This window comes from Acomys russatus, chromosome 22 (genome assembly GCF_903995435.1).
Source record: "Acomys russatus chromosome 22, mAcoRus1.1, whole genome shotgun sequence".
NCBI lineage: Eukaryota > Metazoa > Chordata > Mammalia > Rodentia > Muridae > Acomys > Acomys russatus.
The window spans coordinates 43,306,839-43,328,435 of NC_067158.1; the positions used below are offsets into that span (position 1 = coordinate 43,306,839).

The 21,597-nt window shown below is 44.4% G+C and overlaps 1 protein-coding gene across 1 annotated transcript in view; it reads right to left on the minus strand.

Annotated features, from left to right (window-relative positions):
* The window catches only part of Sel1l3 (SEL1L family member 3), a 115,676-nt gene that overhangs the window by 72,034 nt on the left and 22,045 nt on the right, over positions 1-21,597 (minus strand). The window contains exons 3-8 of the mRNA XM_051164724.1: positions 17,946-18,072; positions 15,913-16,034; positions 14,710-14,825; positions 11,234-11,292; positions 3,157-3,289; positions 964-1,096 (exon numbers count right to left, since the gene is read on the minus strand). Coding sequence (XP_051020681.1) covers positions 964-1,096; positions 3,157-3,289; positions 11,234-11,292; positions 14,710-14,825; positions 15,913-16,034; positions 17,946-18,072 — 690 coding nt within the window. The remainder of the gene's footprint in view (positions 1-963; positions 1,097-3,156; positions 3,290-11,233; positions 11,293-14,709; positions 14,826-15,912; positions 16,035-17,945; positions 18,073-21,597) is intronic.

The following is a 21,597-nucleotide window of genomic DNA, read 5'->3' on the forward strand; positions in this document are numbered from 1 at the left end:
TCCTGCCCCTGCCTCTTGGGAGTGCTGGGATTACAGGAGTGCGCCACCAAGCCAGGGATTGAATTTAGGCTGCAGGGGTGCTGACCGCCTGCCATCCACTCTGACCACTATGTGACCCTATCAGAGTGGGGCATGACTGATACACATCTATGGACCCCTCTCCTCCCCCACCCTGGAACTGGAAGTTCATCTCTGCGGGCAGGGGTGGGGCATGAGACACGCAGGCAAGATTGAGACACTGAACTTGCTTTGCTGACGACAAACACCCCACAGGAATTTCTCTTCCAGGAGGAACATATGTGACTAGCTGTAGTGAAGAGCTAAAGCACAGGAAAATTTACATGTGCTAAATCTAAGCTGGGACCCGAGGAGACATGACAGGACCAAGCTCTGTCCTCACCCTGAGTGAAAAAAGAGATCCTGGGCAACGTGAGCATTTTGAAAGCAGTCTGTTTGAGATTCATTCCTTCTGTCAAATTTACCCGTGCCTTCCTGAACTGATTTGAGGATTTAAGAATAAAACAGAGGATCAGAAAGCAAAGGCATCGTTCAGGTATTAATGGTCCAAGACAAAAGTACACTGATGTGTACAATAATTTCTAGTGATTAATTTATACTTTCCAATGCATTTTAATTTTTTTTTTTTTTTTAGACCTGCCTTCTAGGTAGGAAGAGCACCAGACAAAGGTAGAAACATGCTCATTCATTTGTATTCTTAAACAAGATCAGGTATGGTGGGAGCTTCAACCAGATTTAGTTCTTGGCTGTTGCTCGTGCAGTTGGGGGAAGATGGGGTGGGGATCAAGGTGGAATGCCCACTCTTGTCCCGATCCATCTGCGGAAAGGTTTGAGGTACCTGCTGTATCTGGGCTGAGTGGTACATGGTGTATGTTTCTATTTTAGTACCCCCCCCCCCGGAGCAAAGCCAAACATGTCAATGCAAATGCAGGGCGCCGTACTTACACGTTTCTCGTCTCTCGCTCCCGACCTGGACTGTTGCAGCATACATGGATATTATTTCTTGGATCTCAGCACACCGCTCATAATATAACTTGATTTGTTCAGCCAGTTCCTTCTCAAGGAAGGGATTAAGAACCTACAGGAAGGTTAAAAAAAAAAAAAGCATGAAAAGTCGATGAGCTAGTACCTAATCAGGTATGTTCAGCTCACTGAGGTCTCTTGGATGACATCACCAGCCACCATCTTGCCTGGATTTTCAAACCAATGCCATTAGAATCAACCCAAGGCCACGCCAGGTGTGGCTTCTTGTGTGATGCCTTCTCAGTCTGCAACGCTAACACATCAGTGTGATCCGGAGACCAGTCCCCCCTCCACATGCAGCCCTTAGGAAACTGCATTATCTCCATTTCTAGTTCTTACGCATGATGCTAATTCTACCTCAGCTGTGCCTGCCACCTGATGGCCTCCTTCTGTTCCCTTCTGCTTGGCAGCATCCTCAGTCTGCAAGAGCCAACGAAGGGCCACTGACTGCTCCAAAGCACAGTTCCCTACAGACCTAACATGTGGCCAGACACACATGCTCACCTCAGTGAGCCCAAACACATTGGAGTTAACTCATGCCATGTGACTTGTTATGAGAAACAGGTCAAAGTCCCAAAGAGCAAGCTTTCTCGGGACAGGGGACTTAATCTTAACCCTGTGCTTTTGAAGGCATGTTTGGACCCAAGAAAGGGGCCTCCCTGGTCCTATTATCATTATTATTATTATTATTATTATTATTATTATTATTATTATTATTATTATTATTATGAATAAAAGCACATTAGAGAGAATGAGGAGGAGGAGGTATTCTTAGTAAAATTTTTATTTTAGTTTTATGTATAGATATATATATGCTTATATGTGTGTGTGTTATGTTGTTCATTATATTAATTAGATTATCTTCAAAACATCTTTTAAAGTTGGGTCTGTTGACATGCATCTGTAATCACACCTAGTCAGTAGCCTGAGGCAAGAGGATCAAAAGTTCAAAGCCTGCCTGAACTCCAGAGTGAGTTCAAGGCTAGCCTGGACAACTTCATGAAAACCTGTCTCAAAACATTTTTCTTTTCTCTTAGTGATTTCAAGAAAAGAAAGAGTCTAAATCTGGAGAGAAAGTTCAGCGGTCAAGTGTTTATAGTCCAGTGTTTGATCCCTCTCAACAAAAAATATTTTTATTTTGTTTTTGTGAGACAGGGTCTCCTGTATCCCAGGGTGGATACATCAACCTTGATCTTTTTGCCTCGATCTGCTGACTGCTGGTGTTACAGGTGTGCACCACCAGGACCTGCCATGACAGCCCAACGTTTGAGCTCATTCTAATTCATCTTGCTTGCTTCTGCTCTCAGGCCAGGGTCTGGCGCGCAGTAGGTACCCTGAAGTACTTATTGCACAAATGAATACGTGATTTTTCTTTTTCCTAGATATCTCAAAGGAAGGGGCTCAGGCCTCCTATTTGTCCTTTCATCTTTCCCTGTCCCTTTGGGGTCAAGAGAATGAGGGAACGATCCCCTCTTAGGCATTTAGTGGGATCCCCAATATCCTTAACAGCTGAGAGGACACTGTTACAAGGCTGCCTGCTCGGGAGCCCAGTGTCCTCTTGCTGGAATGGAAATGGCTGGAGTAGTCCTCTGTGGGCGTGTTAGGATGTGTGTTCTGGGTACAAGAAATCAACTCTGGATCCAAAGCCCTCCTGGATCTGGCCTGCAGTGGTCTGCCCATCCCAGCACGGGGCTTCTGCGGAGACTAGTGAAGGACCAGCGCTTTAACTTGCTGGAGTATCACCTCTTCTGATACTTTAAATAATAGGGTAGAAAAGAAGCTTTACCAAATAACTAAGATTCTCTCCTTTCATTAGCTTAATCACTGGATAGGCAACAGCCTGATAAAAATCTACTCTATAATTAAGCTAGTACTTATTAAAACAGAGGAAGTAAATGGTTTCCATTTTATGAGTACTAAATGAACCGCACGGTAACAGAAATCTATTATTGGGCTGGCTCAGGGGAAGCCTCAATATTAATTATGTTTGGTGGCTGAGCCCACGCCTGGTTCAGTCCACTCGGGTAAATCTTTTGTTTACACTGTGTTTCCTGTCCCTAGTGGCCCACCATCACACACACATTCCTGGCAAAGTTCTTGATCCCTCAGGCTCACCTGTGCAGGATGTAGGCTGTGGAGCCGATAGTATTTCACTGGTCCAAAAAACCCTTCGATGCCTGCCACATACCTGCTCCCTCCGATAATGAAGTATCCAGCTGTGTCATTGTAATAGAAATCTTCATGGAAACTAAAGAGGAGAACAAAGGATTGAGGCAGCCCCTGGGAAAAGAGACTCTTGCACTGACACCCCAAACCCCTTGACCTAACTCAAGTTGCCCACTGTGGGGTCAGGTGAACTTGGCTTAGATCCCAATTCTGCTAGTCAGCAGCTGTGTGAACTTGGTCCAATCATCTAAGCTCTAGAGACCATTGTCCCGTGTAAAATGATGGTTCCCCACTTAGTGTATTGTTAGGGTTTGATGTAGTGGGGTCCCAGCTGAACACCCAGTGTCTACTGCTGATGTTGGGAATGTGTATAAATATTGGGAATTATTTTCTTTAATATTTTGTTTATTTGTTCTAAAAAGGCATTTTTTTTTAAACTGAGTAAACAGAAGGCAGACTGAAGAGAAACTTAAAATATAGGCTATTTGGTAAGGATGAGAAGCTAAGTTCATCGAGGAGGAGGCATCCACAGCAAAGTCAAAGGTCATGGCTAAGAGAACAGCAATAGGTGATGTTCCACACATGTCCACGTTGCCAGGAAGGGCTTGAAGCATCAGGAAGGAGGCAGAGACAAAACGAGTGTCATATGTAAGATGCACGAAGCGTTCTTTATACTTGGGATTGGAGAACCTTAGGAGTTGCCTGATGAGGGATGGCCAGCCAATAAGCCTCCGGCATGACTTTATTTACCATGTAAATGTAAATATTGGAAAAACCTGAAGACCTAAATGTGTTGCTAAATTTAAAAAACGAAGCTGTGGAGGCTAGGGATGTAGCTTGTTAGGACAGACATATGCCCTGGGTGTGAGCACCATATAAACTAGGTCTAGTCTATAATCCCAGTACTCAGAAGGGAGAGGCAAGACGGTAAGAAACTCAAGGTCATTCTCAGCTGCACTGAGTTCAAGGCCAGTCTGAGCCACATGAAACTCTGTGTGTGTGTGTGTGTGTGTGTGTGTGTGTGTGTGAGAGAGAGAGAGAGAGAGAGAGAGAGAGAGAGAGAGAGAGAGAGAGAGAGAGAGAGAGAGAGAGAGTAATCATTTCTGTGTAGAGAAAGTGGATATTTTTGTATCTGCACTAACTCTGGAATATATTCAAGAAACTAATGAAACTGTTTCCCCATAGGGTGTGAAGTAGAGGCTGGAGTAAATAACAGGAAAGCCGGAAGCAAGGCTTGACTGTATTTTCATTTTCGTTCTTTTCTCTTCCTTACCTTTGACTTTTTAAACCATGTGTACTCATTACCTATTTAAAAACCAAAGTAGGACTAGGTGACGGTGTGACCAGAGCATATGTGAACAGCAGGGTAGGTAAGACTCAAAATGAGTATCCAGTGAGAAACCAGGCAAAGAGGAGAGAGCCATGGCCAGAGAGGGCAGATGGAAAGGCAAGGAGAGAGAACAAAATGCCAGGCAGGCTGCCAGGAGCCAGGGAGCCGAGGAAGGCAGAAGCCAGGGGACAGCAAGCTCCTGACAGGTGGATGAGGGAAGCCAGGCAGCCCAGGGTTATTCCAGGACAGAGATGGACTCACTGCCTCTCAGCATGACCCTATTCTTTAGCAGGTGTGCCTGGCCAGGGAGGAGGCAGGAGAGGATGGGAAATGGGCTTGTTTCAGTGGCAACTATGGTCCCCAGAACTAGCACTTAGAAACAAACCCGCTTAGGCACATATAACACCAATGGGGAAAAAAGGCTCCCTTCCTCTGTGTATATCTTAGCCTTGATGGACTAGGAAAGATGAAGCACCCTCTCCCTCCCTCCCTCTCTCCTCCTCCTCCTCTCTCTTCTCTCTCTCTTTTAGAAGAGACCCAAAGTTAGCAATTCTGGGAGCTGAACAGACCCTGTTTTTGCAGACCTTAGAAAGACTGGAATGTTCTAACAACTCTCATGAGAGCACTTGGTACCAAATGGATGAGACACTTTATTATGAGCCAGCTTCCTTGAGGTGCCCAATTCTCTGCAACTCTATTGGCTGATGCTCACAACATGTGGGGGTGTTCCCTAGTAGAGGCTCTCTGGAGCCCTCATCCCTTCCCCTTCCTTTTAAACATGGAAATAACAGTGCCTATTTATAGGGTTTTTGTGAGGACTAAGTGGACTATAGGCTGAATAGCCAAAATGCTTCAGAGCAAAAATGCTGTGGATTTTAGAGGGCTTGGGATATCCCAGTGCATGCATAGACACAACCGGTTCAACAGCTTGAATCAGGAAAATCTAAAAGTGTTAGAAGGACACTGCTGTTTGAGGTTGCAGTTCTTTTGATCTGGATAGCTATTCTGAGTTTGGTGTTAGGTGAAGGACTCCCTCTCCCCAGCAGGGCCTCCCACTCCCTGCCTGACTCCATCTGGAGAGTGTCTTTAGACATAGATGCCCCTAACCACATTTGATATATGGCCCTTGACACAGCTCCTTGCTAGGTTTCCCCTCCCTGCACCTATAGGATAAATAGGCACTGTGTTCCCACTCATATGATGGGAGCATGCTGCCAAATGCAAAACAAGCATCCTTAAAGTGCCTGATCGCAACCAATTATGTACACCTCTCCTGGAAGCCCCCCACTCACTCTCCAAGAACTATACAGCCTTTGTTCTCCCTGAGTAAAGTTGAACTAGCTCCTGAAGTGGTTCCTGGACTGTTTGATCTCTGCTGTGCTCGCAGCCTTCCAAACTCTGTGCCTTGCCTTCTGCTCCTCCTGCCTTGGTGGGCTGGTGGCCAACAGCCCCCCCGACCTCAGGAAAGAAGAGAACACATAAAAATTCCAAATGCTTTGAAATCAGAAATGCCTTGAACATCTAAAATGCTCTAAACTCTGATGTGACCACTAAGAAATTGCCAGATTTTGAGCATTTAGGTTTTAAAATTTAGACCCTCAACAGTTAATACAAAAAGTGTTTAGTATAGTGTTGGGCACATGGTAGACACCGTGGCTGTTAGTTACTGGTGTGATTACTCCTCTCCCTGCTGGACTTTTCCCACCATCTGAGGCACACACTTACACCAGGGTGTGCGTGTTTCTCAAACAAAACACTGCCAACTATATGCTCATTGTAATCCTGGCATTTGCCTCACTATGTAACCTATTAAAATACAACTGGGGAAGAAGACAGTTCCTTCTATTATAGACCAAGTTAAGCTGGGTCTGTAAGGCCAGCTAATCAGGAAGATGACGAGTCAGAAGAATCAGAAGTTCAAGGCTGTCTTGGACAACTTAGACTATGCTTCAAAATCAAACAAACAGACAAACAAACAAACAAACAAACAAAAAAGACTCAGTGGTAGAGTGTGGGCCGAGCATGCAAGACCCTATATGTTCATCCTCTACTACCATACAAACAAACAAAAAACCCAAACAAACAAAAAAACCCAACCAACCAACCAAAGTAACAAAAACCCAACCCCACACATATGCAAATTCATCACTTTGAGTGGACTCAATAAAGGGAAGTTATTTTAGTTGTGGAATTACAATAACTAGGCATGAAAGACTGGCAAGATAAGCTGAAGAAATCTAAAAGGGTTTGGAGCTCAAGCTGTTTTACAGGTGTTCTCTTTCTTTCCTTCTATTTGGGAAGAAAGAGAACAAATTGTGTGTGGTTTCCGGAAAAAAAAAAAAAAAAAAAAAAGACAACGGCAAACTTCAATTTTCAGAGCAAAGGGAAGACCCTGTCTAGAAAGTTTGATGCAAATTTATAGAGCAGTCCCCAGTCGTAGTCCCTAATGGCTCAGACGGCGCAGTCCAAAAACCCCAGTGGGTGACTGAAAAAGAAACCTTGTATTGCTCCAAACTCTCCCTGTGCTGGTCTCCTGTCACTCCATGCGGCAAAGCAATAAAGTGGAGCAATCTGGGCGGCATACTGTAATAAGCATATGCAAATGTGGTCTCCTCTCAAAGTAGCTTTCGATGCTGTGCTCATCCTTCCTGTGTGAATGGGATGATACTCCGGAGAAGCACCTAGCAGCTCCCCAGGGGCATCTCAACTTCCAACATCACTACCCTTGTGCTTTGGGAAAGGTATAAGTGGCGTGAGGATGGTATGAACACTGATATCTTGACAGTGGGCACGATGACTGAAGACCAAGTGAAGTAATGGGCAGGCAGTCCCACTGCATGGGTACACGATAAAGGACAAGGCACAGAGCGAAGATTTCATCCTGCTACTCAGAACAGTATGCACTTTAAAACGTACACAATATTTACTTCTGGAATTTTCCATTTAATAGCCTTGGACTCCTACTGACTGTGTCTAAGTAAAACCATGGAAAGTAAACTCCTGGATAAGGTAGCATAAGATGCTTAAGGTAAGGGTCCTTGCTTTTACTTGTTGCCGCACCCCCACCCCCAGGTAACAACAGATTACTTGGTCTTAATGTCACTGCCCAGGAATTTTTAAATTGTCATCATTGTCACCATCAGTAGATATGCCTAGCCTTGATCTCTATCTACACCTCCACATTGTGTTTCCACATTTTTTCTCCTCTGAAATTCTCAGCGTTTACACAAGACTGCAAAAGAAGCCTTGTACTGTGCACGGTTTGATGGTCATCAATTTTGCTGACATGAAAGCTGAGCTAGACTCTTTCAGGGCTCGGACTAGTCTCTTTGGAAAACCTCAGACATGTTGGCAAACTATGTTTCCTCTTATCTGGACATAAAGGGCTCTGGTTTATTACCAAAAGAGCACCGGGGCCCAGAAGATTCACCGATGTCGTTAGATGGGCCCCAGTCAGGATGAGAAAACAGCCAGATGATCAGGTTTTTTGAGAGGAGATTGAGGACCGGGTCCTCGCCTCTGATCATAGTTTTTGTCTGGTGTCACTTCTCTCAGCACCTAATGTAAATTCTGCGGATCTCATGCCGTTTTATCAATTTCTTTGTAGCAGCTCTGATAGTCTGTAACTTTAAAATTATTTGTGAATTTATGGCTCAGTACCATTCTCCTTTATTGGATTTTTTTTTTCAGTTTCCTGAAAGTTGAGACTGCATCCCTTCCATTTCTCTTCTCCTACTCCAAGAATCAAGCCCTGTGTCTGGCATGTGAAATATACTTAGTAAGCATGGGATGGACAGAGAGATGGATGCATGGACAGATGGATGTAACCTGAAGGCATCCTTATTGCCCGGTGTCACTCACAGACACTTACTTGCGCCCAGCACCACGTTGCGGAACACTTAGTTTCTACTCCTGTGACACTGGCCCCATCCTCTTAGGATAAAACCAACACTGTGTGCACATTTCAAGAGCAAACAAGAGAATGAGCAGGGTGTCCTACAAGACTCACAGCCAGGAAGCTTGCGTGTGATGCTGCTCACTTCACTGGCTTGCATCACTGTAAAACTGGGGCTCTGGTTGAGACGCCAGAGGTGGCAGTGAAGAGCACTCAGGGCTGAGTCTAGAATAGCTACATATGACTCTTCGGGTGCTCTACCTGGGAGACTGAGCTGGTACAAACCTCCCGATCAGTCCTGGTCCATGCTCATATCAGCCCTGTGTTTATAGAAGTCTAACGTCCTGTTCATAGATCCTTTGCATTCATTTTTTTTTAAATAGTGGATTAAAATTAAAATGTCTTTTTTTTTCTTTTCACTCTTGAGTTGAATTGCTTCCATACACTACCATCACCTGTGAGGGCTCCCAAATCCACGGGACAGGCTTTATCCAAAAGAGACACTGCATAGCTGGGGGCACACAGAGGCACTACACTGGAAGTTGGAGGGATGTCCTAGCCACCTCTCCTAGCACCTGAATGGTGGCCCTGCTAATACCACGGTGCTGGAGAATGGAGAAGATGCAGTTCTGTTGCCCACAGCCACTCTGGGTTTTGGTACTGGGCTCTGGCCACCTCAGCATTGAGTTGCTGTCACTTCTATGCTGCCCCTCACTCCCTAACCCTGGTCCAGCAGCCATCACACTGTGACCCCTCTACAGTCACTTATTTTGCCTCTGGGATCTTGGGATGTCATAGAAAAGGAAGCTCTTATGTGACAAATGGAAAGGTACCTTTGAAATCCAATTGGTTGTCAAAAACCAAACAAACAAACAAAACAAAACCCAAAACTTCCCTGAGGCTGGAGTGGGGGGAGGGGAAGGAAGAAAGAAATACTACTTTAAACTTACATCTTGAGACAACCCTTAATTTTTAAAGCCCACTGCACAGAGCAGATTTCCAAAGGAACCTCAGATCCTGTCCAGCTTCTCTGTCCCTTGATTTAGTCATAGCAGGCACTTCCAAAAGGGAAAGCTACCTGTATTGGATGTTTCCCATCAGTTTTGGCACACTTTTTTTTTTTTTTTTTGAGTTAACAGTCATTTTTATTTCTTTTTTAAAATATGTTTTATTAATTTATTCATATTACATCTAAATTATTATCCCATCCCTTGTATCCTCCCATTCCTCCCTCCCTCCCTTCCATTTTCCCCTTACTCCCCTCCCCTATGACTGAGGGGGACCTCCTCCCCCTGTATATGCTCATTGGGTATCAAATCTCTTCTTGGTAGCCACACTTTAAGACTTCTGTCTCATCCGTAGCCTCATTCTCCACACTTCGGCACAGCTATCGACTCTCTCTTGACCTCTTTGCAGCTAAGTGACAACACATCCTTAGCCTTTCTAGAAAACCCTAATCCTTTAATCCAGCGGCAAACCAAACAAAACAAAACAAAAAACAAGAATTGTTCCAAACTCCTGGATCCTACTAGGAAGCAGCTGGGTTTACATGTAAACAGGAATGGTTGAAGAAAAGTGTGGGGCATCCAGTCCCGCCTAATCCCCTCTCTGCTCTGGTTTCTTTAGTAGCCAGCTTCCGAGGGAATCTGAGTATCCAGCTATGACGGGGTTTCCCAAGCACCTAATGAAGGCCTGAAGCTATAAAACCCACTATCACATGTGGATATAGGAGAAAATTAAAAAACAACAAAGCAGGAGGCAAGGGGCCCAGTTCTCAGCTTCTGCAAATTGTGTGGAGACGGTTTCGGGGGGGAAGAAAAAGCTGAGCCGATATCAATAGCGGCACACATTTCAAATCTAGATTATGAACATAAATATGAAGACTGTCTGCTTTTATGCTCCACACTACGCCAAAGTTTCCAGCCATTCTCAACGAGCAGCATTAATACTTAGATTTATTTTCTTTAGAATCCTTCATAGAAGATAATTCTCAAAGAAAATAAATTACAAAGTGCCACGAAGGAAGAATTTATGGTGAGATTCGGAGAAAGGATTGACTGCTTCCCTTTGCTTAGTACCAAGCACATGCATTTGCAGGAAAAATGGATGCCTGGTAAATGAGAAGGTACAACACCTAGCTGGGGCCCAGAGATGGTTTAGTGGGTTCGGGGACCTACCTGCCACCAAGCCTGACACCTTGAGTTTGATTCTTGGGACTTAAATGGTGGAAGGGGAGAACCAACCCCTGCAGGCTGTCTTCTGACTTCCACATGCACACGGTGGCCAAGCTCAACATGTACAACATGGCTGGCCTCCATGTATACACAGGGGCCAGGTGCAACATGTACAACATGGCTGGCCTCCATGTATACACAGGGGCCAGGTGTAACATGTACAACATGGCTGGCCTCCACATGCATGCCATAGCACATGCTCCTATAGCTCTCTCTTGTGCGCGCTCTCTCTCTCCCTCCCTCTCTCCCTCCTTCCCTCTCTTCTTCCTTCCTCTCTCTCTCTCTCTCTCTCTCTCTCTCTCTCTCTCTCTCTCTCCCTCCCTCTCTCCCTCCTTCCCCTCTCTTCTTCCTTCCTCTCTCTCATGAGATGGGGAAGGGTTGGGGGAGTAAAACATAAAAACAAGCGCACACACACAGACAGACACACACACACACACACACACACTCACAAGGGGCTGTCTTGGAAAACCCGAATGAGGTGTGCAGGATAATCTTTGGGTTGAGGGTTGCAGCGTGAAGACACTTTAGCCCTAGAACAGTCTACTTGCAAATGGAAATCACACTTACCTAATGGTCTGATTATGGTAGCTTTTCAAGTCCCATCCAGTGCTGGCAGTGACCACTATCTACATTGGGAGAGAGACACAGGGTCAGGTAAGGCTGTACACCCCACGCTATAAATACATACGGTCCTTGGTATAAATTACTCATGAAGTGTGCCTGTCCTTCTCCTGATTAATTTCTACAAAAATAAAATTAACAGTTTACTAGCCCCGTGTATATTTTAAGACTTAATAAATTTAGCTTTCCCAAATGACTGGATGGTGTGCTTAAAAATATCTACAATGCAATTTCTGCCAGTGGGTTTCGGATGCTCCCAGACTTAAGCCAGAGGTTGATTGGATGTGTCTGTGATTCGAAATGTGCTGTGAAAAAGACAGGGCAGCGCATCTGATAGTACAAGAGGTTTTACTGATTTTACCAGAGCAAAGGGGACAAAAGACTGGAGATGTATGTTCTTCATGGCTTACTGGCCCCACCTCCCTTCCCCTAAGCAACACGCGTCCTCACCTTCATTTCAGCGAGGACCACATTTCTCTCATGATGTTTTGTGTTGTCTCAAATAGGTTCTTCTTAGATCTAGAACCACTGTGTGAGCCCCTGGATTAATGGGGACACTTATGCTCAGAAACTTCCACAGGAAATGTTTGGCAAATGAGTCCTGACCTTTCTAGAGTCTCAAAGACTAAGAGATCACCCTACGTCTACGTAAGACAAACCAAAGCACTGGAGGCCAACCCTGCCAGACACAGGGAATGTGAGAAAAGACTCAGCCAGTTGTCTCTCTTAGCAATCTTTTACTTTAAGTGGCCGATTCACTTGGCTAAAGCAATAAGTGTGGCAGTCTCACCAGACATTTAGACCTATGTGCATGAAAGGGTCCAGATGAGGCAGCAAGGAAGATAAGACAGGGAGCATATGAAACCCACTGGCAAAAGAATACACACACAGACACACACATAGCACAGACACAGACACACACATGACACAGATACACATGACACAGGCAGACACACACATGACACAGGCAGACACACATACACAGACACACACACAAACACACACATACAGACATACACACACAGCACAGATACACACACATGACATAGACACACACACACACGACACAGATACATATGACACAGGCAGACACACACATGACACAGACACACACACAAACACACACATACAGACATACACACACAGCACACACACACACAACACAGACAGACACACACACATGACACACACACAGACACACACACGACACAGACACACATGACACAGACACACACACATGACACAGACACACACACAGACACACACACACACACACACAGACATACACACACATGACACAGACACACACACAGACACACATGACACAAACACACAGACAGACAGAAAGACAGACAGACACACACACACACACATACACACACACACACACACACACAGCCCTGGTATTCTTTCTACCCTTCTGTCCTTCCTACTTTACTGTGACGTCATTGTACCGCACGTTACACCATGCAGCTCATCTCTCTACCTGGGACTATATATATCCTTTGGTGGCTCAACACCGTGATTCTCTACTGCCTTGAAAGCTCAAGTCCAGAGTTCCTGCAAATTCTAGCCCTAAAGACACAACTTTTCTTCCATTAGTTTTCTATATTTCTCTTTTGGACATTTAATTCCTAAATGTATATATTGATGGTATTTGGAGGTGAAAACTCTGGGATTCATACTCTATGAAGCCATGAGGATGGCACCCTTTGATGGAATTTGCAGATAGCTAAGAAGAGAGGGCCATAAAAAGATGGCTGAGGGTGGTTAAGGAAGGACCCTGACAATCCATGTTTCATCCCATTCGGTGGGAGGAGAGGCTGCACTCCCACAAGCTGTCCTCTGACCTCCATATACTTACTGCGGCATGTGAACATCTGCACTCACATACACATATCCTACATATATACTAAAACAAATATATGTATGTAGATGTAATAAAAAATGAAGAATAAGAGAATGAAGCAACTGAGCCAGAACATCCTCTCTGGCCATCATGTAATGATGCCCATGCAGCAACAGGACATCACGAGACACCAGCAACAGCTTTCAAAACTATAGAGAATTAACTTCTTTGTCCCCAGATAGTCTGTAGTGACAGACCAACACCAGCCAACTTGGCTCATCTGTGAACTTCCTAACCACGTGCAGAAATCCTCGCCCCATCCTTTCTTCTCCATTTAAATTCTGCCCAAACATTGCGGGTGGGGACCAAAAAACTTGTACACAAATGCTTCCCTGAGCATCTCAGCATGGAACGCTGTCTTCCTTCTAGAAATCAATATGAATCATTTGGCAATTAAGCTTGCCTTATGACTTCTCTTCACGTGCTTAATGCTAGTTCCATAAATAGTCTATAAGTAACTGGAGCCTGTGCCTTACATACATTTGCAGAATACATTTGCAGAATAAGAGCCATGAATCTGCTCTGATGATCTGATGCCTGTCTTGGTGACACATCCTGGGCCTCACATACATGGGCATGGGTGACGTGGACCTCACCTATGTTACTGAAGACTTTGTAAGGAAAAAAAAATAACATAAGAAAATCTCCAGCTAGCATCTTCCATGGTCCTCTCAGGAAGGCACAAGAACTGATCTCATTACTTTGTTTTATTCTCTTTAGAAAAGAGATGGTGGGGACCTTACGTACAAGGGGGAGGACCACAAGTGTTGTCTAACCCATGAGACAAGCAAAACGCCTCCCCCAGTTTTGTTCCAGGAAAATCACAAATCAATAAGAAAAGCTGATGAGAAAATAAAGTAACCAGAAAAAGGTAGCATGCCGGCATCGCATCGATGGAGAAATGGAATTGTCTTCAATTACAACAACAGATTTCCCACAATCCATAAAAATCTCTGTTATGGGGGGTTGGAACAGTTATGAGCAATGTTTTATGTACAAAACAGATAAAGGTCCTCCATCCACCACAATCATCACTTATACGAGTTGCTTATTACGAATGTGTTTAGTGCCAAACATAAGCAATTGTTTCAACTGCCAAAAGCAGTCAAATCATCTCTTCCCTGAACTAGCCAATAAAATCCCTTTAAAAAAAGTTGTAGATCTAATAAGGCTGTGTAAACATGGCCGATGTGGTTTTGACACTTCTATGCACTAGGCCTATCTCCCTAGGGGAGGAGGGCTGAATAACTCAGATAATTGTGGCTACAGAGCTGGCTATATTATTTACTCATTCACCACAGAGTAGAAGGAAGCACTTTAAAAGTTAATTAAATGGGATGAGACGCTTATGATTTAAACTTCCATCTATAAAGTTCGATTTAGCAAGTGCGTAATTGTAAAGGGTACATCGTTTGCCAGATTCCCGCCCAGGCATTGTGGCTCTGGCTTCACAACAATGTTTAACTCAAAAGAGGTGCCCCCAGGGCTCCAGGCAGAGCTAGTGCACAGTTACCTGGCCTCCATGGAAAGAGATATCCAGTCGGAACCACTCCTTCAGAGGGAGGGTGAATTTTGTTTTTACAGCCAGGTCTTCTCCTTTGACAAGATGCATTTGGATATGCAAACTGCCTACAATGAAAAAGACAAGTCATGAAATTGGCAAGGAACGCTTCACGGCATATAAGGAGGCAATGCTATTTTCAATAATCCTCCTAAGAAGTTACAAGAATAAACCATGTTCCCCCTTTTCCCTTTTAAACAAAAGCCAAGCCGAGTGCTGCGGGATTACACTTGTCATCCCAGCACCAGAGGCCAAGGCAGGAGCGTGGAGAGGTTCCAGCCCAGCCCCAAGCCGGTCTGCCTTACACAGTCAGTTCCTGCTCTCCTACACAGGGAGACTGTTAGAGAGAGATAGGGGGCAGGGGAGGCAGGGGGGAGAGAGAGAGAGAGAGAGAGAGAGAGAGAGAGAGAGAGAGAGAGAGAGAGAGAGAGAGAGAGAGAGAGAGAGAGAGGAGAGAGAGACAGAGAGAGAGAGAGAGACAGAGGAGAGAGAGAGACAGAGAGAGAGAGACAGAGAGAGAGACAGAGAGAGAGAGAGAGAGAGTGAGAGAGCGCAAAGAAAAGCAAAGCAAAACAAGCAACACCCAAGAACGCATTTGTACATACATTTCTTTGTAAATATGGTATTTATTTTGAGCCTCTAAGGTGGCAAGAAAAAAAAAAAAGACTTAATTTGAAGCTCATGGTTGATTCCCTATGGTCTTGTCTGCATAAACAACACTCACTTTCTATTTTCAATTTCTATTTCCAAATGGAAAGAAAACAAAGACACCTTTGTCTAACAACCTGAAGCGAAGATTCGTCTCGATCTCTTCAATTTATTTTCCCAACTTTTTTACAGTTGTTGTACTCTCAGAATCATTTTCAGTAAGATGACTTGACTGAATCTACCAAAAATAATCAACTTGTCTTTTTTTTTTTTAATGGAAGGAACAAGCCTTTCTTTCCCCACTCCTGTTTTATTAGATTACACATTTAAGTGGCATAATTACAGTGCCCATACAATCACCACTGGCTGCTTGTAAAACAATGCGCATCTTAACCTCATAGAGCTGTGGTGCTGACAATATCTTCCTTATTCCAGACAGATGTTTCTGCCAGGAGAAAGAGTATAATGGAAACTACAAGATTATTTCAAGGCTCTGTTTATACTCACCCTGTTCCGTGAGAAACACAGAAGGTGTGCCATACATCTCATTAGAATCAACAAAGTACAGAATTCCACAGAGGCTGGCCTCGCAATAACGGAGTAAATAAAGCCACAGTGAAACAGTAACCCTAAAGGAGAGAGCGGGGAAGAAAATTCCTCAGATTGATATCATCCACGAGCAGGTAATTACAGTTAACAATGACCAAGTAAATTGCTTTCTTTCTAACGAAGGGGTAGATTTGCCTTAGTGTTCATCATGGGAGATCAGCTTGCAAAGCCTGAGATTTTGAGACAAAAGGGGTAGTTACAGTAACTGCAAAGATAGGGGTTTAGCTCCTTTGTAGGAAACTCGCTGACGTTCTACCTTGCCCCAAAACTGTTCTGGCGCTCTCTGAGATGCTCACGTGGCAGCAATTTGAATTCTTGATTGAGCTGATAAAGTGAGGCAGTGAATAAAAATATGGATTTTAATAAGAGGTGATGGGATAAGGAGCTATTCTAATATCTGTGATTAGAAGGTTTAAAAAAAAAAGCACCATAATTAGGGCTTTTTGAGTAATTTTGTTGCTTTCAAAGATAAAAGCCCCAAATGTAATGCTCCGCAAATGGCATCCCCACGTGACTCGTGGACACAAAGGCACCATCTTAACGCTCATCTGAGGGTGTTTCAGTAGCCCAATTCTGGTCAACTAATATTACACAACTCATTTAATTATTCTATTCCTGCATGGGGCTATTTTGGTTGGGGGGGTGGGGGGGAGACACTGTGGCAGAGTAGAGGGTCTGGTGGGTAAGGGGCTTGCCTTATAAACAGGAAGACCTGAGTAAGCTACCCAGCAACCCTGGCAAAAGTCCAGGAGTAGTGGGGCTTGCTTGTAATCTCAGAGCACTGGGGGAGGCAGAGACAGGAGAATCGCTGGGACTCACTGGCCAGCCTAGGCTAGTTGGCAAGTTCCAGGCCAGTGAGAAACCCTGCCTCAAAAACAAGTTGGATACCTCAACTTGGCCAGCCGAAGGTCGACGGGTCTGGCCTTCAATGGCACGCACATACGGATCTGCCCGCATGCCTACAAAATGTATACACTCCCACACGCATACAAAAGGGAAAAACTGTACATCTCTGACTTAAGGAGTGAGAAGGATAAAATAACAGTAGCCAACTCAGCTAAGACGGTTTTAGCCAAGATATACATGATACATCAGGCACCCAGAAAATACTTGCTGAACACTTGTAGTAGGCACCACGTTGCACTAGAGACCAATAGTGCAGACACGGAGGAGGGAATCAGGGCTTCTGGTGTCTGACACATGACTCCGTGTTAAACAAATGCACCCTGCTCTTCTCGTTTAGCCCAGCAGCTAATTTGAAGGCTGGGGTTAAGGTGGCAGCAGCCCTCAGCTCTTTGGGGGGATACAGCCAAAGAACTCTTTCAGAATATTCTGTGCTTTGTAAACTGGCCTTGAAGTCAGTGTCACAATACGCAAACAGATGGTGTCGCAGACTTCCCTCCTGACCCACCCAGCTGAGCAAGCTCATGAAGATAAGTTATTACAAGGAGGCTTAGGGAGAACATACGCTCAGTGAGTGACTCAAGATCTTTCTACCGCCAGCAGCACAGGAAGAATTAAATCACCCGGCTAAATCCATCTGATCTGAGGTGAGCTAGAAGCCATTTCCAGCATCCTCGGGCTCTGAAGAAGGGAAAAATAGATGTGGATTCTGGTGAAATCAATGGAGGAGATCAGAGGCCCTGAGTGTTCTAGCAGCTCGTCCAATCTTCCAGAACGGAGCAGGCCAAGGCCATGACTACAATCTGTGCTGGCTTTGGATGGCTGCACCTGTAGCCTCAGAAGACCTGAGCCTCAACACTGTGCTGCCTGCTCGCGCCACCTCTGGGACCAGCCCAAAAAAGATGAAGGAAAATGGAAGGCTCCTATGCACAGAGATGTGTCCTTGGAAGGGGTCCCTCTGTTGGCATGCCGTAGGGGTCAGATACAGACAAGCCCATCCCAGCAGCCCATGACCTGCCCACCCTTACATGGGATAATCCACACGCTGGCTCCGAGTGGCCTCGAGCTCTCGGTTCCGGAACCTTGGGAGCTTCTTCACGATGCCTGTGTTTTCGCCACTGGAGGCATACGGGAAACTGAGGAAGGCAACGGCATCTGGAAACATTACAGAAGTCATCTTCGGTTCTCTCCATAAAAGCACACCCCTTGCCAAGTCAAGTCATTCCAGGCCCCCTTGACTCCCAGTTCCAGTCAAATGGTTAGAGCAATAGCCTATAATTATGAACAAGCAACAACAAGCACCCGCAGAACATGGAATCTAAGCCAGGAACCACCACGCTAAGCATGTCAGGTAAGGCTGTCTTCATTAGTGTTCAGGACAACCTCGTAAAAGACATTTTTGGTAATTAGTCCCATTCTGTGAAGGGGAAATCCAAAGTTAAGCTCAAAAAATGCAGAGGCTATTAAGGACAGATTTCAAGTTTAAACTCAGGCGTCCATCCATCCCTATCTATCTATCTATCTATCTATCTATATATATATATATATATATATATATATATATATATATCTTCTTTGTGGTATTCAAGATGGGCCCAGGGCCTTGTACTGGGTAGGCAAGCACTCTGTCATTAATTACATCTCCAGCTGGCTTTTGTGTTCTTAACCATATTGTATACAGCCACTTAATACTAGGATAAGCATTTCCTTCCTTCCTTCCTTCCTTCCTTCCATTTCTCTCTTTCTTATAATTTATTCATATTACATCCAGATTGTTATCTCCTCGCTTATATCATCTCATTCCCACCCTCTCTCCCTCTTCTGTGCTGTTCCCTTCCCCTAGACCTTGGATGGGGTGGGGGACCTCCTCCCCCACCGTCTGAAGGATAAGCATTTTCAATTTGTGTTATAACGACGTTAACACTTTGACAGAACTCCTGATGGTACAGTAACTGCTATGAACATCACACATATATTACCTTTTTCAATCCTCTTGATTATGGTCAGAGCACAGACTGGGAAACTGAGGCACAGTTTGCCAACATGGTAACTAACATTTGGTGTATGCCAGGGAGCATGGTAAGCACAACCTAAAGGTAAGAAGATCACTAAACTTTAAAACAATTGACCGAATGGGCTGCTTAGCCCAGCCCTTAACAGATGCAAACCTGAGCCTTACAGAGGGACAAATGGTAAGAGATGGGGCTGGGATTCAAGCTCAAGCAGTTTGGTTTTAAACACATAACCCCATCACTGATGTCTATCAGCTCCACTGTGATTTGGATGTGAAGATTCCAATTGCACCCCACATATTACCTCTGCACAAAATGACTCCCTCCCTAAAAACATGGAAGGGTCCCACTGTCCTTCACAAACATGGCGCTCTACAGCACAGGCTCATCATAACAGATCTAACAGGGAAAGCCAGACCCTCCCGTTCTTTATCTAACACCTGCTGCTTTAATGAAGACCATTATTTTCCATCATCACTTGACCAAGGAATAACTATGCCTGTCTCTTTCTTAAAATGTTCTTGGGTTTAAACATCCATAATTCAATGACAGAAGCAGCCCACTCTTCCTGGGACTCCTGGAGAGGAGAGTTGGGGTCAGTAAGAGTCATCAGGTACGTAGTACTGGTGCACATTACAGGTGTCCTCAGCCTGGGACACTAGACAGGTCAGGTCGCTTCCCAAAAAGAAACAAGAAACTGCAGTAAGCATAGAAGCACCCTGAGTTTAATACGATCTGAACATCCCAAAAGCAGTTTTTAGAATCTCCAACCCTTGTATATATATTTAATAGGATTAAGCAAGCCAGTTCTTTCAAAGCATCTAAATCATGAAATGATTTTGAGTTCTATTTAGGCACAGAGGACTTGTTGGTCTGTCTCGAGTGTGGTGACGGAGGCTGTAAATGGAGATAGTGCAAAGAGGTCTTTAGAATGTGGAGATAGTTCACCAAAAAGATTGATTTGAACTCAACCTTGGCTTGGTTTCTACGTGTCAAGGGAACCTGAAGAGGCCAGACAGCCACATTGGTGCCAGGAAGCCTGAGGCACATAACAAAGCAAAACCTCACACCAGGAAAAAGAAGCTTGGAGAAAGAGGTTTGCTCACCCTGGGATCAAAGTGCCTGCAACCAAGGACTGTGGAGGGAGAACTCTCAACCCAAACATCTAAAATAACTTTGCAAAAATGTGTATAAATTTTTGGTGCACAGAAAGACCAAAAGCAAGGATACTTTCTTATCAACTTGGTAGCTTTAATAGTTCTATTGTGGTTTTTCCCTCTGTATATGCATCCTTTACGATCAGAACTAATTAGGAAGGATGACATTTTAGAATCCATCTAGGACAGGAAAGCATATAGGCTGTTGTCCATGAGCTGACAGTGCCTGTTGGGAACATCAGACAAATGTTCCCTGGCTTAAGATTGGACTATGTCCCAAAATTTTCAATGGCAAAAAAATAAATATAAAAAAATGCACTTGATACCCTAATCTCCTGATCATTATTGCATAGCTCAGTGACCTCAAATGCACCTAGAGCACACATTAGCCTACAGCTGAACAAAATCATCTTACACAAAACCTATTTGTACAATGAAGTGCTGGCTCATATGATTGACTAATACTGTACCAAAAATAGAAATCACAGTGGCTATGTAGGTGTGACTCTGCACTGTCAAAGGTTGAAAACCCCAGGGTTGGAGGGATGGCTCAGCAGTTAAGAGTCCTCACCAGGCCACCAGGAAGACCCGGAGTCACACTGAGGTAACCATGTAACAAGTTAGCCACGGTTTTGCACATGTCTATAACCCCAACACTGATAATCATTGGAGCTTGCTGGCCACCAGCCTAATCCAAACTCTGGGTTCAGGGAGAGACACAATCTCTAAGGAATAAGGCAGAAAGTAATGAAGGAGGACACCTCAAACCCTCCTTTGGCTTCTATGTGCACACACAAGTGTGTATTCTTGCGCACACACATGTACACATGCAGCACACACAAGTTTAATAATCTTAAATCAATTCGTTGTAAGTCAAGGATAATTTGTAGTTGGTTAGTGATGTCTATCACAGGACTAGACTTGGAAGTGACAGTATCATCTGCCATCTAAACATTTACAGATAAGGTAGGTCCAAAACAGATCTACCGACTCATCCAATTGTCTCTGTATGGTCCATAAACATAGGGACTTTCCTTTATTCGCTTCCATTCTTAGAGCCTAGAATAGTGCTCAGTGTGTGATAGGAGTCCCATAAATAGCATGATAGGATTCCCATAAGCAAGCAAATAACTGAACACATGGAACTATATCCAAGCTAGAATTCAAGTCTGTCCCTCTTTTACCTAACACTTTTTAAAAATTCTATATGTGTACCATGCCACCTGAAACAAATAATCATTTCAAATCCTTCCTTCAAGTCTATTTCTTTGATTCTTCTTGTGTGAGATGAGGTTGGAGAAGGAAGCAACATTAACACACACACACACACACACACACACACACACACACACAAACACACACACACACACACACACTCACACACAATGCCATAAGGGCAGCGCATCTTTGAAATTCCTCATGAACTATATTTGTTTTTTGTCAATGTCCTGATGAAGACTGTTAGCTAATAAAAGGTCCAGTTCTGACTCAAGCTGAAGCTCCGCACAGCA